General features: G+C 42.5%; 1 protein-coding gene across 1 annotated transcript in view; it reads left to right on the top strand.

Moving 5' to 3' along the window:
• The window catches only part of ARR3 (arrestin 3), a 61,176-nt gene extending 44,154 nt beyond the window's left edge, over positions 1-17,022 (top strand). The window contains exons 16-17 of the mRNA XM_075184515.1: positions 4,302-4,311; positions 16,610-17,022. Of these exons, the coding sequence (XP_075040616.1) occupies positions 4,302-4,311; positions 16,610-16,697 (98 nt within the window). The 3' untranslated portion in view covers positions 16,698-17,022. The remainder of the gene's footprint in view (positions 1-4,301; positions 4,312-16,609) is intronic.
• The last annotated feature ends 1,593 nt before the right edge of the window (positions 17,023-18,615 follow it).

Raw genomic sequence — 18,615 nt, 5'->3', positions numbered from 1 at the left:
GGTTTATCTGACTGTGAATGGCACTGTATTAGATTACATTTTTGTGCTGCTCTGTAGTATGTCAGGCACAGTATAGATAAGCCCACATTGGTTTTACATACAAATATGCAGTATAATTTTAATAGTATGAATCTCTAATCACTTTCTCTATCTCAAGGAAGTGTACTTTGAATATTATTTAATCTCCATGTGACTAGAAATCAGTGGAGCAGTATATCAATGATGGCACATCGAACCAAGAACCAGTATCTCAATAATGATACATCAACCATTTGTGTATCGTTGCTGAGCTGAGTTTGCATATATTGGTTTGGGATATGAGAATATAATCAAGCCAGGAGTGAGTACCGAATGTGTGGGAATAAAATGTATTGTCATGTTCTTTGGAGTGTAGCATACACCGAAAGTCAATGAGAATGTGTTTGGTAATAAGTTATTTAAATGCTTTATCATTAGGATGTAGGGAGGGCACTCAAGTGGATTGGGAACGATCAAACAAAAAAATAACAATCCACTATCACGTTGAAATCACCACCAATGGCAGTCACTTGAGATTGCCATTGGTCAATGTTTTGTTATATATGAAAAAACATAGATGTTTTGTATGGGCCATAGATGAATCGGTTCTCTGTTATAGCTTCCATTTCCCAGTGTATCTGAAGGAGAAAATCTTGTGTATCAGATATGTTATTGCTTACTAGGAAGTTGAGTCATTTATGACACATTTTTTAAGGGGGCCATAGCACTGTAGTGAACAGGATATCTCTGATCTCTATAATTTGGTGCATGATCTTGTTTCCTGCAGGAAGATTGTATTAGCTTGGTGCTGGGTGTGTGTTTGAGCGCCTCTGGTGTTTAAGGGGCCAGTTAAGGCATTTTTATGTTGTGGGATATAGCCTTAATTCCCATTGGTCATTGTATAGTAGTCATTACACTCAGGGCTGCAATTAGAAATTGTGGGTTCCAGTACAAATCAAACATGTAGCCATTTCCTTTACCCCACATGCCCCTCATTTGCTCCAAATTTCTCCAACATATTACTCACATCTTCCACATGTTCCAAAATAGCCCCACATGTCAGCAGACTCCCACAAGTCCTCAGATCCCACATGTACTTCAAAATCTCCCCTCATGCTCCCTAGTCCTTCCCATATGCCCGTTATATGACCATCAGACCTCCCCCTGGCATTCTGCCTTCTTGTCTTTAAAGTATATGACCAGGGACAGGGTTACCTACAAGTAAACTGAATATACATTGGCTGTTTTGTCTTCAATGGCCAGCCCCCCACAATACTCTTCAGGATTTCTCCAAAATGAACAGAACTTTGTACACACAGTGATATGACACAAGGCTGTGGCTTCCAATACACTATTTTGTCAGCCTAACCGCTTCTGCCTTTATAGTACACAAACTTCCCTGCTTACCTACAGCATAATACATAATTAAAAGTTATAGTTTATATACAGAAAGTGCCCATTCCTGCTTTACTGCTAACATTTTTGCTTCCGTCCTTGCCTTTCTGCTTTCACCCTTCTTGACATGATGCTGGGGCTTTTTTTTATTATTATTAACTTTTATTTATAGGTTGCCACAAAGTGTCCGTAGCGCCATAAAAGAACAAACAATTGTACTGTGCTGTTTCACCTTGTACTGTGCTGTTAACAGTAAGAACTATAACTCTGGGAGCTCAAAGCACAGCTAGAGAGGGTGAGGGATAATTAGTGAAGCTGGTAACCTGAGCTCAAAAGGGTGAGCGCGATGACAGGTTAAGAGCCACCGAGAGGAACAAAGAGAAGAGAGAGGAGTCGGAGGGCAGAAGGTCCAAGAGGAGGTGGGCTGAATAGCTGGGGAGAAAAGTTAAAAGAAGTGGAACCAGGAGGAGAGAAAGCCCTGCTCAAAGGAGCGTACAGTCTAAAGGGAGGGGAAGACAGACAGAGACACAAGGGTGAAAGAGAGAAACGGATGAAACATAGACAGAGTCGAGGAGGGGGGCGGAGAAGGGAAGAGAGGGAAGAAGGGAAGAGAGGGAGAGGTAGCCGACAGGTGGGTGGTTAAGCAGGTGACTGGAAGGCTTTTAAGAAAAGGGGGGTTTTTAATGTCCATTTGAAACTGGACAGATTAGGGGATGTTCTGAGGGAGCTTGTTCCAATGAAGGGGGGCGGCGCTGGAGAAGTCTTGGATTTGTGCGTGAGAAGAGGTCTCCTAGTTTATCAGTGTCTATCAATGTGCAATTGAAGGGGGTGGGGCAATCAGGTCACATCAGCTCCCTAGTCAGTTGAGCCTTTAATACCTGTATCGCCATATACCAGTGATGGTGGCCCTAATTGCGCTATTTGCAGGGGAATATAGTTATAACAGCTATCTTAAAGGTGTTTGCCTGATGTGTGATATCAGCTCTATTTCGTATGGCCTTGTGGGTGTGTTAAATGTCTAGAGAGTTAGAGAAGGAAAAAGGTTGTAATAAGAAAGAGATGGGTGTAAAGTTTGGCATGGTTCTGTATCAATTTGTGTTGGTGGAAAGACTCGTATATGTTGTACCAGAATAATCCGAACTGAAAAAAGTGTGAACAAATGAAAGCAGGCGAACAAATGAAATAAGTAGGAAAAAAGAAAAAAAACTTAAAAAAAAACAAATAAAGCCACATTCTGTTGACATAAAAATACCATAGTAACAGTACATTTTTAGATACTGTCTGTCCTTTCTATTGTAATATTATAATATGGAACCGCGCTCTCCTCCCAAGGTTTGTGAGAGCTGCACCTGCTAAGGGTATCCCTCCCTTTGGAATAAATCTAGGATTTTATAATGCTGGGCGCTCATCAATAATCAATTGTAATAACCATAAGAGCCCATTTGGAATTAACTTTAATATCTATAGTAACTGTTGTAGCAAGTCTCGTCATTTGACATTTTAAGTGCAACTTCTTTCTCTCTCTTGTCTGATAGAAGTATAAAGTTCAACACAGTTTGAGTGATTTGAGTCATAGGTGTGCTCTCTAACAGACACACACACAAACACACACATATATATTAACAGTCCAGGGGGTAAATATATGAAGCTGAGAGTTTTCCAGCGCGTTTCAAAAAAACAATCAAATTTTAGCTATCATTAATTTAGTACATTCGACAAAATGACAGCTAGAATCTGATTGGTTGCTATTGGCAATATCTCCACTTTTCAAACCCACTGGAAAACTCTCAGCTTGATACATTTAGCCCCAGGTGTAGTACAGAGGCGGATCCAGAGGGAGGTAGGGTATAGTTTAAGTTTAATATTTTCTGGTCACACACCACATTGTTTGATCCTGTCCAGAGGCTCCTATTGTGTTTAAAACAAATTTGCAATGGTCATCAACATCCTCTGTCGGTTTCTTAACTACCAGTGCAACCATGCTGAGTGTCACACTTGAAGGCTCTGGGAACATCCCGAAAGGTTGCTCGAGTTGGTGCTACCCTCCTAGAAGTGCAGGAAGCCCCTAGAACCAGGATGACAGAGGGATGAGATGTTCTGCAACGGTGGTTGCAGTAGAAGTCCTGTGGAGCTGGGAAGCCCCTAGCATCAGTATAGAGAAAAGATGCGATGTTCTGCCGGCAGACTATCAAGAAACAGCAATGTAGATCACAATAATACGGCACAGGGATGCTGCAGACTTGCAGGGGGAAACAGGAGCTGAGTCCAGGGAACGACTGTTCAGCAAGAGAGTCCTGAAGATCTGGCACCATTTACCTTCAGGAGGTGCCTTTTATAGTGAAGCAGGCCAGCTGATTGGCCAGACAGTTTGGATGGTGAAGATGCTCAGAACCCGGCAAGATGTGAACTGCACAGGAGAGCTGCGTCCGTACGGAGAGATGCCACAGGAGGTGAATAGGTAAGTGACAACAGGGGTCGCCCGTCTGTGATAAGTGTGTCTAAGTCGTGACAGTACCCCCCCCCCCCTCCTTTTAAAGGTGGCCGCTGGACACCAACAGCCAGGTTTCTTAGGATGTTTGCAATTAAATTTTTTCACCAGGAGGGGAGCATGGATGTCCGAAGAATCAATCCAAGCACGTTCTTCAGGGCCAAAACCCTTCCAATCCACAAGATATTTGAGTCTCCCCCGAGACAGCTTGGAGTCTAGGATTTGACTGATTTTGAATTATTCTCCATGCGTAGTGTGATGATAAGAGGTTTTAGCAAAGACACGTGAAAAGTGTTGGAGATGTGGAGAGAGGCGGGAAGTTTCAGTTTAACAGATAAAGGGTTAATAGCCTGAAGGATTTTGAGGGGTCCAATAAATTGGGGTGCAAATTTCATATAAGGTACCCTAAGGTGGATGTTTTTTGTGGAAAGCCATACTTTATACTTTTTGTGGAAAGTATACTTTATACAAATTTCAATGGAGGGACAGTACAACGTCTCTTATGGGCAAAGTGCTTATAACGGGAGGAGGATTTCTTAAGGCACTCGAGAGTTTGATGGAACGGAAATCCCGATGAAGATTATTCACTGTGGGCACCCTTCAGCGAATCTGGGAAAGTTAGGATGATGACCATAAACAATAGAGAATGGAGTAGAGGAGGTAGACTCATGATAAAGGTTATTATGGGCAAATTACGCCCCTGGGTAGAAGGTCAGACCAGTTGTCTCAAGAGGCCGATGAGTATATCCGGATAAAAGTTTTCAGAACTTGATTCACTCGCTCAGTTTGTCAGTTAGACTGAGGAGGAGATGTTAAGTTGAATGTTGAGAAGTTTACAAAAAAATCTCCAGAATCTGGCGGTAAACTAAACCCCACGGTCAGACACAATTTTTAAGGGAAAGCCATGAAGCCGGACAATTTAATAAACTAGGCCAGTTGAGCCGCAGAGGGTAGCCCAATGAGGGGCACAAAATGCTTGTGATACCGACACTCAATACACCTACAAAAGAAATCCGATGGCTTAAATCAACTACCTATTAAAATCTACACTTACTTTGTTACCGACCGAGGAAATGAGCAAAACAACTGGTATGCGACTGGTGTAAAATGTCTGGCGCTTCATTGTGATGTCACCAATGTTTAAACCCTAAGCCTAATCTCCAACCCTAACCCTTAATATTAACATACCTGTTTAAATGTAGATATCGCTGTCTTCAGTGATGTCACAATGAAGCACCGGCATCCAGCATTTTCGGATTTTGCAGCACCAGCTTGTAGGAAGGTCAGTAATAAAATCCATGGAGATGTATAACCATGGCTTGGTCGGAAGAGGTAGTAAAATTAGTCGACCCGCTAGACTAAAATGAGGAGTCTTGTGTTGTGTACATATACTGCAGGCTGCTACAAACTGCTTGATATCGGTGATAAGGGTAGGCCATCAATAATTTCTGTAAACCAGCTTGGTAGTTTTCAACACTCCTGCATGACCAGTGAAGCGAAAGGCATGATACGATTTAGGTTCGGAGAAACAGAGGGACAAAGATTTGACCTGGAGGAGGAGTGGGAAGAGTGGATACTGAATTGCCAGGAGGTTCTCGGGTTCCAAAATAGGGCAGGAGGATGGTTCAGATGACTCTGGCTCGTGGCCGAATGCTGGAGAGAGAGAGAGAGCGACCCCGGTCTAAAAGTGATGTGCAAGTTAAAGCGGGAGAAAAAGAGGGACCAATGTATCTGCGGAGGGTTTAAGCACTAAGCTGATTAAAGATAAAGCCGGTTCTTAAGGTCGGTGATGACGCTGACAGGAAACTGTTAACCTTCTAATAGATACCTCCATTCAGAGAGTGCTAATTTCATGGCTAGAAGTTCCTTATCCCAGTAGTATAGTTATTTTCCGCTGATAGGAATTTACAGGAGAAAAAAGCATAGGGGTGAAGTTTTTTTCAGAGGAGGAATATTGAGAGAGCACCGCTCCTACTCCTATAGCCAAGGCATCAACTTCCACAGAGAAAGGCAAAGTGGGATCCGGTTGTTTGAGAATAGGAGCTGTGAAAAATTCTGTCTTGAAAAATTCAAAAGCTTCAATAGCCTCTGAAGACCAGGCTTTGGTCTCAGACCCTTTCCGAGTGAGTGCTACAATGGGAGCCACAAAAGTAGAATAACCTTTGATAAACTGTCTATAATAGTTGGCGCAACTAAGAAAGCATTGGATAGCTTTGATTCCAGCAGGGAGGGGCCAATCTAGGATGACACGTACCACTTCAGTGTCCATCTGAAGACCAGAGCCAAAGATAAGTTATCCCAAAAAGGTTGTGTGACAAGTCTCAAAGGAACACTTCTTGAGCTTACAATAACTGATATTTTCATAGTCTGGGCAGAACTTCAGCCACCTGATGACGATGTGTGCGCAAGTCCCAGGAGAAAACCAGAATGTCATCCAGGTATACCACGACACAGGAGTATAATAGGTCTCTAACAATCTCATTGACAAAACTCTGGAATACCGCTAGGGCATTACAGAGCCGAAAGGGCATGACGAGGTATTCATAGTGGCCATCTTTGGTGTTAAAAACTATTTTCCATTCATCACCCTTACGAATGTGAATTAGGTTGTAAGCTCCTCTAATGTCTAGCTTGGTAAATATCTGAGCGCCCTTAATGTGGTCAAAGAGTTCGGTCACAAGTGGGATGGGATACCAGTTTTTAGTTGTAATGACATTTAAGCCCATATAATAGATAAATGGGCACAAGGATCCATCTTTTATTTTCACAAAGAAAAATCTGGCGCCGGTAGGATAGGTAGAGGGTTGTATAAACCCACGTTGGATGTTGTCTTGGACATACTCCGTCATAGATTGTGTTTCAGGAATGGACAATGGGTACACATGCCCACTAGAAGGAATTTTGCCTGGCAGGAGATTTATGGGACAGTCCCAAATACGATGAGAAGGCAGGGTTTCAGAGCGGCTTTTATCAAACACACGTGCGAAGGAGGCGTACTGAGGTGGTAATGATGTCTTGGACGTCTCTGACGTAGAAGAGACCACTCGTAAAGGTTTAACTTGAACAAGACAGAGGGACTGACAGGGCGAACTCCAGGCTAGTACTTGAGATTAGGCCCAATCAATATGAAGGGAGTGCTGTTGAAGCCAGGGAAGACCCAAGATTACTGGGCTGATGATCTGGGGAAGGATGAGAAAGGAAATCGTCTCACGGTGCAGAACTCCTGCCTCAAGCATAAGGGTCTGGGTCCTGAGATAGATGGTTCCATTAGCAATTCAACTACTGTCAATTGCAGTAATGACAATAGATTGAGGAAGAGACTCGGTGGGTAGAGAGAGATGCTTCACCAGGGTGGCAGAAATGAAATTCCCTGCTGCTCCGAAATTCAAAAGATCAAAGAAAGTTGGCCGAACCAGAGGGCCCCAGGATGGTAATAGGGATAGAACAAGTGGAAGGTTTGTTCAAATTCGGAGAGGATTTTGATGTTCCCAGCCTGACTTCCCAGGGACAGGTTCGGGTTGGGCGTTTCCCTGACGTTTGGGACAGGAGCCAATGAGATGCCCGGACTCAGCACCGTAGATATAAAGATTGTTATAAGTTCTTCGTTGCATTTCCTCGGGAAAAAGTCGAGACCAGCCAGTTTGCATAGGCTCCTCTGTGGGAGCTGGAAGTTGGGAACTGTGGTGCCAGTCAGACCACAGGGCGTCGAGGAGTGTCTTTCTCTGACGACCTCTCCTGGAAGAAAGTATCCACTCAATGACAAAGCGAAGCTCTGAGGACAGGATGTGGAATTCTATTACATATTGGGAAACAGAATGGGCACCTTGGCGGAGTTGAAGAATACTTGAAGCGGCAGAAGAGACACGACCCTGCTCATCAAAGATTTTCCGGAAAGTTCAGATGAATGCCGCACTGTCGCAAAGAATGAGGTCATCCTGCTCCCAAAATGGGGATGCCCAGGCCAATGCCTGCCCAGAGAGAGAGGGAAATGATGTATCATCATCATCAACATTTATTTATATAGCGCCAGCAAATTCCGTAGCGCTTTACAATTGGGAACAAACATTAATAAGACAATACTGGGTAATACATACAGACAGAGAGGTAAGAGAACCCTGCTCAAAAGCTTACAATCTATAGGACAATGGGCGTTAGAAACACAAGGGCATGTGCTACATCATATTGCACAATGGACCAGCCAGACTGCAAAGGTAAAAGTACTGAGTGGGCTATGTGTGTTGCAATGTTGGTCAGAAGGGTGTTGTCTTGCGTTAGCAGTGTAGAGGATGGTAATAGGGTAATCTAGGGAAATTAAGATGATGGTTGAGGAATATCATAACCTTGTCTGAAGAGGTGGGTTTTCAGTGAACGCTTGAAGGTTGGAAGACTAGAGGAAAGTCTTACTGTGCGTGGGAGGGAATTCCACAAAGTAGGTGCAGCCCGGAAAAAATCCTGTAACCGAGAATGGGAGGATGTGATGAGAGTGGAGGAGAGACGTAGATCTTGTGCAGAACGGAGGTGTCGAGTAGGGAGATATTTCGAGACAAGTGAGGAAATGTATGTCGGTGCAATTTTGTTGATGGCCTTGTATGTTAGTAGAAGAATTTTATATTGGATTCGTTGAAATACAGGCAGCCAATGTAGAGACTGACAGAGTGACTCAGCAGAGGAATAACGGTTTGTAAGGAAAATCAATCTAGCCGCTGCGTGCAAAATAGATTGTAGGGGTTCAAGTCTGACTTTGGGAAGACCAGTAAGGAGGGAATTGCAATAGTCGATGCGGGAGATGATGAGTGCATGAATTAATGTTTTTGCGGTGTCTTGTGTCAGATATGTGCGTATTCTGGAAATGTTCTTTAGGTGTATGTAACATGATTTAGATATAGAGTTGATGTGGGGAATAAACGACAGTTGTGAATCAAGGATTACACCTAGGCAACGAGCTTGCGGAGTGGGATTTATGGTCATGTTATTGACAGAAATAGAAATGTCAGGCAGGAAGCTTCTGTTTTTGGGTGGGAATATTATTAATTCAGTTTTTGAAAGATTGAGTTTGAGTTGGCGAGAAGACATCCAAGATGAAATGGCAGATATACAGTCAGTAACGCGAGACAACACAGATGGTGAAAGATCAGGAGAGGATAGATAAATTTGTGTATCATCCGCATAGAGATGATACTGAAATCCAAAGGAGCTTATTAGTTTTCCAAGAGAAGTGGTGTAGATAGAGAATAGCAGAGGACCTAGGACTGAGCCTTGTGGAACTCCAACTGATAAAGGAAGCGGAGCAGAGGTGGATCCAGAAAAATGAACACTGAAAGAGCAATTAGATAGGTAGGATGAGAACCAGGATAGGACAGTGCCTTCAAGACCTAGGGATTGTAGCGTTTGTATGAGGAGAGAGTGGTCAACAGTGTCAAATGTAGCAGAGAGATCCAGGAGAATTAGAAGAGAGTATTGGTTATTATTTTTTGGTTTGATCAAATCATTTACAACTTTGGTCAGCGCAGTCTCTGTGGAGTGTTGAGAGCGAAAGCCTGACTGAAGAGGATCCAATAGGTTGTTTGCTGTAAGAAAGTGTGTGAGTCGTGTGTAGGCAATTCTCTCGAGAAGCTTGGAGGGGCATGGGAGATGGGTGGTAATTTATGAGAGAGTTAGGGTCAGAATTCTGTTTTTTTAAAATGGGAGTAATCACTGAATGCTTGAATAGTGATGGAAAAATACCAGTAGAAAGAGATAGATTACAGATTTTAGTTAGAGGGGGAATGAGCACAGGAGACAGGGACATACCAATTTGTGAGGGAATGGGATCAAGAGGACAGGAGGTAGAGTAGGAAGATGAGAAGAGGGCAGAAACTTCCACTTCATTTGTGGTATCAAATGAAGAGAGAGTGTCAGAGGGTGCTACAAAGGAATTGAGCCGATTGCTTGTCAAGGGAGATGATACCATTTCAAGCCTGATCATATCAATTTTGTCCTTGAAATATGAAGCAAGATCCTGTGCACTGATGTTAGTTGGGGGATTTGGGGCAGGAGGATTCAGAAGAGAGTTAAATGTGTTAAAGAGGCGTTTGGGGTTAGAAGCCTGAGCATAGTTGAGAGATTAGTAGTATGCTTGTTTAGCAGTGTTCAGAGCATTTCTGTAGGAGTGGTAGATATCAGTATATGTGATGAAATCATTAGAGGCACAAGATTTACGCCAGTGACGTTCTGCTTTACGAGAACGTTTTTGTAGAGTTCGTGTTACTGTAGTGTGCCACGGTTGGCAAAGAGTTCTACGCAAAGTATGTAGTGTTGCTGGAGCCACTTGATCCAGGGCAGTTGCTAGGGTTTGATGAAAATGGGGTACTGCCCGATCAGGGGAGGAGAATATAGAAATTGGGGAGAGAAGGTGTTGGAGAGACGTGGAAAACTGTTGAAAATCAATAGCGTTGATATTCCTGCGGGTACGAGGAGGCTTGGAAGAGTTTGACACTAGGGAGGGTAAAGAACTGGGGGTGAGCGAGTAGCTAATAAGGTGATGATCCGAGAGGGGGAAAGGAGTGTTAAGGAAATGAGAAACTGAGCATAGTCTAGAGAAAACAAGATCAAGACAGTGGCCATCCTGATGAGTAGTAGATTCAATCCACTGGTAGAGGTCAAGTGAGGAGGTTAGAGAGAGTAGTTTGGAAGCAGCATTGGAACGTGGATTAGAAATAGGGATGTTGAAATCACCCATGATGATGGTGGGGATATCAGTAGATAAGAAGTGAGGGAGCCATGCAGAGAAGTGTTCAAGAAATTGTTGGTGTAGACCAGGGGGGCGATAGATGACAGATGATGTAGGTGACCTTAGAGTGGTCTGAGGGGAAATTCTGTGGGAGTAGCTCAAACTGGATCGAGCATTAATTAAGGAACCCTCGACAAGTTTTCCAATCCCTGTCAAATTTTTGTGAAGAAGACAGTTTTAGAGTTGAAGCGGCTGTCGCCACCGTGGGAGCGAGAGGTTCGGGGCTGTCTCTGCAGCTGAAGGCGCTGCTTGCAGAGTATCTAGATGAACTGCCAAGGTTTGCAAACACTGAAGGAGTTGGATCTGGGTAGCCTCTTGATGCTCAACCCTACCCACATTCATTTTGGCCAGATCTTACTGTCACACTTGAAGGCTCTGGGAACTTCCCGAAAGGTTGCTCGAGTTGGTGCTACCCTCCAAGAGGTGCGGAGTCTAACGGAGAGGAAGGTTTTCACCAGTGACTCCTGCAAGGGAGTATGGGCTGAGGGGCTCCCTAATTGCAGGTCGCGGTCCTCATAGAGGGTGACGAGCAAACCCGGAGAGAGAACCTAGCATACAGGGACTGGAGGTACAAGGGAAGTACAGTGGGGTATGGGAGCGCTAGAATCTGAATGAAAGAGAATGAGTTGTTCTGCAACGGTGGTTGCCGTAGAAGTCCTGTGGAGCTGGGAAGCCCATAGAATCAGGATGACCAAGGGATGAGATGTTCTGCAATGGTGGTTGCCATAGAAGTCCTGTGTAGCTGGGAAGCCCCTAGAATCAGGATAGAGAAGAGGTGCGATGTTCTGTGACAGCCTATTATTGGAGAGAAGCACCAGAGCGTCAGGCACAGACTGAATGCGATTCCTTCTGGCAGGCTATCAGAAAACAGCAATGTAGATCAGAATAATACAGCACAGGGATGCTGCAGGCTTGCAAGGGGAAACAGGAGCTGAATCCTGGGAACAACAAAACCCACCTTTTCCTTAAAGCCTTTCTGTCTCATGCCTAAACTCCCACCGGTCGGCTACCTCTCTTTCTCATCCCTTCTTCCCTTCTCCCCCTTCCTCCCGTCTCTCCGTCTCATCCATGTGTCTGTCTGTCTTCCCCTCCCCTTAGATTGTTCGCTCCTTTGAGCAGGGCTCTCCTACCTTCTGTTTCCATCACTTTTAACTGCGCTCTCCAGCTACTCAGCTCACCTCCTCTAAGTCCCTCTGCCCTCTGTCTCCTCTCGCTTCTCTCCGCTTCCCTCAGTGACTCTCAACCTGTCATCCGTGCCCACCCTCTTGGGCCATAGTTACCTGCCTGTACTCACTTTTCCCCTCCCTCCCTCTCTTTCATGCTGTGCCTGAGCCCCAAGAGTTATAGTGCTTACTGTTACTTGTACTGTGCTGTTTCACCTTGTTTCACCTTGTACTGTGCCATTGTTTGTCCTTGTACGGCGCTACGGATACTTTGTGGCGCCCTATAAATAAAAAAATAATAATAATAATAACAACTGGTCAGCAGGAGAGACCTGAACATCTGCCACCATTTACCTGCAGGAGGTGCCTTTTATAGTGAAGCAGGCCAGCTGACTGGCCAGACAGTTTGGGGAAGATGTCGGGTCAGTGCATGCGCAGAACCCGGCAAGACAGCGACTGCACAGGAGAGCCGCCGCGTCCATCCGGAGAGATGCCGCCAGCATTGAATAGGTGACAGCTGGGGCGCCTGTTTGTGATCGGCGGGTCTCAGTCGTGACACTGAGTGCATGCAGTTACTGGGTATTACAAAGTCATACCCTGCAGACAGTGATTGGTGATTTCCACACTCCGATTGGTGAATAGTTTGAATTATCCACCAATAGAGATTTGGGTACCCTAAAAGCAAAGTCTACATGGAGTAATATGTGCTTATCTCTACAAAAGGTAACCCGGTGGGGGTCATTATTTCAGCAGCTATAATGCCGAAAACAGCTAGGCCAACATAAAAATTCTGATTACTGTAAGACCTACAAGGAGATAATACTGATTTACATTATACAGGCGGCGGGTCCGGTCATTGTCACTTTAAAACCGGCAATCTCACTGTGGCCATTGTAACTGATGTCATTGAAGCAGGAGACATTTTAGTAAGTTACCCGATTGCCACCCGATTTAGATTGGGTGTAAAATAAGTGTGTGGGGAATCTGGTATATGGAAAGTCACTATTATCTCCTTGTAGGACTTAATAATAATAATCAGAATTTTTACATCAGCCTAACTGTTGTCAGCATTATTGCTGCTACAAAAACCGACCACACCCTAACAGGGAGAAGTCAACAATATAGGAGTGTATCCTGGAGAATATTATAGTCCCAAGAGATTATAGGGTATAATTACTCGGTGATAATCGTATTACCGATTACCAGCATTCTGACAAGTGTCATACCTACAAAAAAAACCCGGGGGCAGAAATAGACAAAATAAATAGAAGCAGACTTTACCTGAAAGACGAACAGGCACATGTCCGATGGCACCGCAGGCTGACAGGCAGTGATTCCGACTGGACAGCTCTCCCCGGCACTTCAGTGTGACGTGTGCGCGACTTACATAAATGGTAATTTAAAGTGGCAATGTCTGGACCTCGCAGGCTAAGTGTTGAAACACTTAGGGTCCAGACATTGCCGCATTAAATTAACATTCATGTAAGTCGCGCACATGTCACTCTGAAGTGCCGGAGAACTGTCCAGGCTAAGTGTTGAAACACTTAGCCTGCAGGGTCCATACATTTCCGCTTTAAATTAACATCCATGTAAGTCGTGCACGCGTCACACTGAAGTGCCGGAGAGCTGTCCAATCGGAATCACTGCCTGACAGCCTGCGGTGGCATCGGACATCTGTCTCTTCGTCTTTCAGGTAAGTTTGCTTCTATTTAGTTCATCTTTTTCTGACATCTGTTTTTTTTTTGTAGGTATGACACTTGTCGGAATGGTCGTAATCGCTAAGCCGTACCCAACCCATATTTACTAAGCAGCGGTTCCCACGAACCAATGATTCTCAGTGCTTTGTCGTAATTTTTTTGTTTAAAAAATACGGCATTTTTATTAAAAACAAAAGTTGGGCTTTGTTTTTGATACACCCACGCATTAGATAATGCTTTGTCCTTGATCGGGATGTCCATAATTGGCCCAAGATGGCGCTGTATTATGAAAAGTGGCCTGGGAATTATATGTAAACTTCAGTCTGCTTGTCCTCATTGAGGAGTGGATTACTGTATCTGGATGGATTGTTTGAATAAAAATAGTATTTAACTATTATATGCCTTGGTCTTTCACTGGAGCTAGTTATAGCTCTGTGAATGGTCCAAGTATAAATCTCTGGGTACAGCAGCAAGTGTAGTATAAAGATTCAACAAAACGGAATGCAAATTTGCAACAGATTCATGGACATCACTTTTAAGTAGTGTAGATCTAGGTCTAGTGTTGTAAGCGTTTGCAGGGTTATCTTTCTAACATTCAAGAGTCTTTGCTTCAGCGCCCACATATACCAGATCTTGAGAAAGCTGTTGAATAAAGTTCATCCTATCAAGAAAGGTCTTTATTTTTTGTAAATGGTAAATCATCTTCATCCATTGCTAAGATATTAGGGGTAGCATGTTCTGTCACCATGTTTGTCTTGTGGTGTATGTCTTGCAGTATTTGCCTCTGAGTATTTTTTTGTGAGTTCAGAGTCCACTGTTCATGCTTTGGTAGGATCCATAAAGGAGGAGGCAAGGGGTGTCAAATTTGGGTGGTTCCAGTAAAGTATTGTGCTCATAGTTGAAAGTGGCTTGTGCAGGTCCAGAGCTGCTCGTTTATGTGGCTATACTGCTTGCGCACCAAAATACTTTTTTTTTTTCTTCAATAAAATCTTTAGGGGTAGAGTTTAACTTACGGCTTGGAATGACTACATTAACCCCTACTCTCCACCCCAAGACCCAATTTGTGACCACAAAAAAAAACCAGCTCCAAACACAAAAATGTGTTTTTATTTGAAAATGACAGACATATATGGTCAGGAGTGTGCAGCCTATCTCATAAGTGTCTCTATTGGGAAGCAGCAATGATGGTGTAGAGTGCACCTGGGACCTGGTACATAGTGCATACCAATTTTCATGTAACATCTTTGTTTTCCATAGAAAATGTCAAGTTCATGCTTTGCATTAAATCAATCCAAACGCTGGACCTCATTTATAAAGCACATTGGATGCACAGCAGGAAACCCTTTGGTTTTGCACTGGTGTGTCTAGCTAGTCTGCCCAGCACATATCATGGTGTACAACTAGGTTTGCAGGAAAGTGGAAAATCTAAGAGGTGCATTGTACAGAAGTTACATCCAAAGTTCAGTTTCTTACCACTTTAGAATCACTGTTTTCATTAAATTTTTCTGTTCCAATTGCCCCATGTATGGCTTAAATTATTCATGAAAGTAAGGGTACATTGGAAACTCCTTTATTACACATTGTCACTTGTGTTTTAAGAGGTTTTTTTTTGTTTTTACATTGGGAAACGTGTATCTAGATATGCACTTCTCTACCAGAGTACAACTGGTAGGTGCAAAATGTGTCTCATTAAAAGAATAAGATTTATAAACCGGCTTAAGAATGGTTTTCTAGTACAAAGGAAATTGCAGGGACAAAGACGAACGGCGACATAAAAAATGTTTTTTGTTTTACAGAAAGGGTGATAGATCAATGGAATAGTTGCCCAGTATTGATGGTAGGGATAAAATAAATAACACAAGGGACAAACATGGCTCTTTTTTTTTTTAACAAATAAAATTTTTATTGTTTTTTATAGATTTTTCAAAGGGGTACAGAAAGAAAAAAAAAAGGGGGGGGGGTACATAATGGGAATGGAACACAATCACCCTGAAAGCATACAAAATCAGAGCAGTATCTACCTGACTATTTGCCATATATGGTAAACCCAGCTAATAGCCTACATACAGAAGCTCAATCACCAGTATCGTTGGCGAGTGTAGGGAACGTGACAGGGCTCCTTCCCCTTTGGTAACATAGATATGCCAAGCTCTCCACTTAACCAGCGGGGATATTGTTGACATAGAATATGGGACACCTAGGGTTTCCATTTCAAAGTTAAATTTAATTTTAGAGATCACTTTGGCCAGGGGTGGGGGGAGAGATTGTTTCCATGCCTAAGCAATAGCTGCTCTGGTTGCTATCAACACCTGGCAACATGGCTCTTTTTAAGACTTAGAATTAAAATATATACAGAAAATCCAAAAGTCTGCCGTCAAATTCTATGTTTCCCCCACATATGCCACCATCTTGTTTTGAGATCCTATGATCTTTACCAGGAACGTAAACGCATCTGTGTAAATTTTACACTTTGTAAATGAGGTCACTGTATACTTTGGAAGGTCTTGGCATTTTATAAATTGTAAGATTGATGTAGCACTGTATACAATGTCTGGAACCTTAACTTTGACTACAACACATATAATTTGATCCCATATTATGGGATAATGTATTCTCCTATTGTAAATTATAAAGTTATTAGAAGTTTTCAAGGATTTATGTGACTATAGGAACACACAAGGCTGCAAGTTGAATGCTTTCATACAGCTCACAGATCTCAGTTGACATCTAATATCCTAAATAATTTACAGTAGGGGTGCATTATTCCTTATAATACACACATTTTCATAATAAAACACTGAAGTGATGACATCAGAATTCACCACTTATAAACAATGACAAAAACAGTCACTTTCAAAACAAATATTTTATTTACAGAAGCTTATGCTTAGCATCACTTGTGTATTACAATATTATCAGGATATATTGAACACACATACTATATAGCTGGAGTACACTGGCCTTGGCAGATCAATGAATAAAGTTACAGATAGTTTCTGATTCAAAGCGCTGCATTTCTTATATAGCTCTGCAAACAAAACTTTGTCTATGTTTAATTTTTAACCGTTCTGTTTACCAGCGCGGAGGACGTGGTGATTGAGGAGTTTGCACGACACAAGCTACAGGGAGAGCAAAATGATGAAGAGGAGGAGGCAGAAACAAGTTGACATGATTCCGTTTACCTGCAGAGAACTCTCTTCTACTGCGCATCACATACTCCTGTCACATTCACCTGAATGACCAGAATCGTGTCTACACTATTAGGGTTTAATTTAATTAGTGCATTTCAATATGTCTAAATCATCATCATCATCATAATCATTTATATAGCGCCAACATATTCCGTAGCGCTTTACAATTGGGGACAAACATAGTAAACTAATAAACAAACTGGGTAAAACAGACTAAGAGGTGAGAAAGCCCTGCTCGCAAGCTTACAATCTATGGGATCAGTTAGACATTGATAAAAAAATAAATATCAATTTTAACATATTGCTTTGCTTGTCTTGTTTCTGTTCAATCAGGTTATGTTCATATGTTATGATATATTCATTTAATATTTTGCCATGGAAAATTAGTTGGTTTATATTTAACGGTGACTTACCCCGACTTCTCCAAACCGAACGGCTCCTTCCTGAACAGGCACCAGGGCAACTAATGTGACAACCGACTGCAAGGCATCGCGATGAATGAAGAAGCCGATGAGACTTGATGACGTCACTGTCGACTGCGACACTGTTATCGGTGCTGTTAAGGGAGTACTGCAAGTATGTGGGCATGGACAATATACAACGCTTTGCAAAGTACTTTGCCTTGCAGTCGGCTGTCACATCAGTTTTCCTGGAGCCTGGTCGGGAAGGAGCCATTCGGTGTGAAGACGTTGGGGTAAGTCTTGTCGGAATAATCACCATCATTATTCCATACCCCATGCATATTTAAATCATTCACAAACATATTTGAACAGTTGTGAAACTTTGGGACTGAATATGTTGAAGACAAGGCTAAAAAAGTGAAGAGGAGAATTTTCCTGTCTATAAAGCTGGACACTGGACATGCACATTCAGATCTTGGTTGGTTGTTTCTAACAAATTAGCCTACCAATGAAATGTTTGTTCCCCTCAAGTAATCTCCTTTACAATCAAAATTAGATATGAGGCACAGGAACATTAAAATATCATAATAAAAGTCTGGTTACCCACTGGTGTTAGGCATAGGCCAATCACAAGGGATCATGTGTGACATGCAGTGGTCACCAGTGCTTGCACTTGCAGTCGAGAGGGAGGTGTCAATTGAAGACACTCCGCTCCGTTGACCTCAATACATTAATTTGATTTGAACACAAGAAAATAGAGCAGGTAACATCCAAAAACACTGCTGTGCTGCAAACCCTCGAAACAGCAAACCCTATGGTACAAAACTGTTTTAATATCAAGGGTAACACTTTGTATTGATCCATTCTAAACCAGCTTCTGGTTAAACAACTTAATCAAAGAAAAACTTTAAATACACAATTTAACATTATGTACTTGTTTCATGTATTTGTTTCATTTAATCTCTATTGGCTTCACCAATGCCTAATTTAGCCTTTTCTATAATCTGCCATGAATGTTTGTCCCTTATTTGTACCTTGGTTCCAACTTCAACACTGCAAGTGACAATTGCAGAAATGATAAAGGTTTAATTATGGGTAAACTGAAGCTGAAAAAGGGGTGTGGTCTAAATAGTACATATCATTCATATCAATAAAAATATGTATATAGCCTCAACATGCTTTTCTTAGATTAATGGAATACTACAGACCATAACTATATTTGCTGTGAACACACCTTTATCTACATTGTAAAAATAATTAACTAGGCGGTGTTAGGTAGTGTCGCTGGCAGACTTGTTCAATGCCCAGGGAGAGATTATATGAAGAATGGTAGACTGTCATTGCCCATGGAGAGTTTATATGAAGAGTGCTAGATACAGAATTCTTGCTTGTGTGGCTGATGTGTACTTTATTAATGATGGAAACATGTAATACTAATGATCAAGTGGTGAAGGCTGTGTGTTTGAAGATTTGTTTTACATTGGACAAAGTAA

Source organism: Mixophyes fleayi, chromosome 9 (assembly GCF_038048845.1).
Source record: "Mixophyes fleayi isolate aMixFle1 chromosome 9, aMixFle1.hap1, whole genome shotgun sequence".
Classification (NCBI taxonomy): Eukaryota; Metazoa; Chordata; class Amphibia; order Anura; family Limnodynastidae; genus Mixophyes; species Mixophyes fleayi.
The sequence above is the reverse complement of the archived record's forward strand: the minus strand, read 5'-3'. Positions and strand labels throughout refer to the sequence as shown.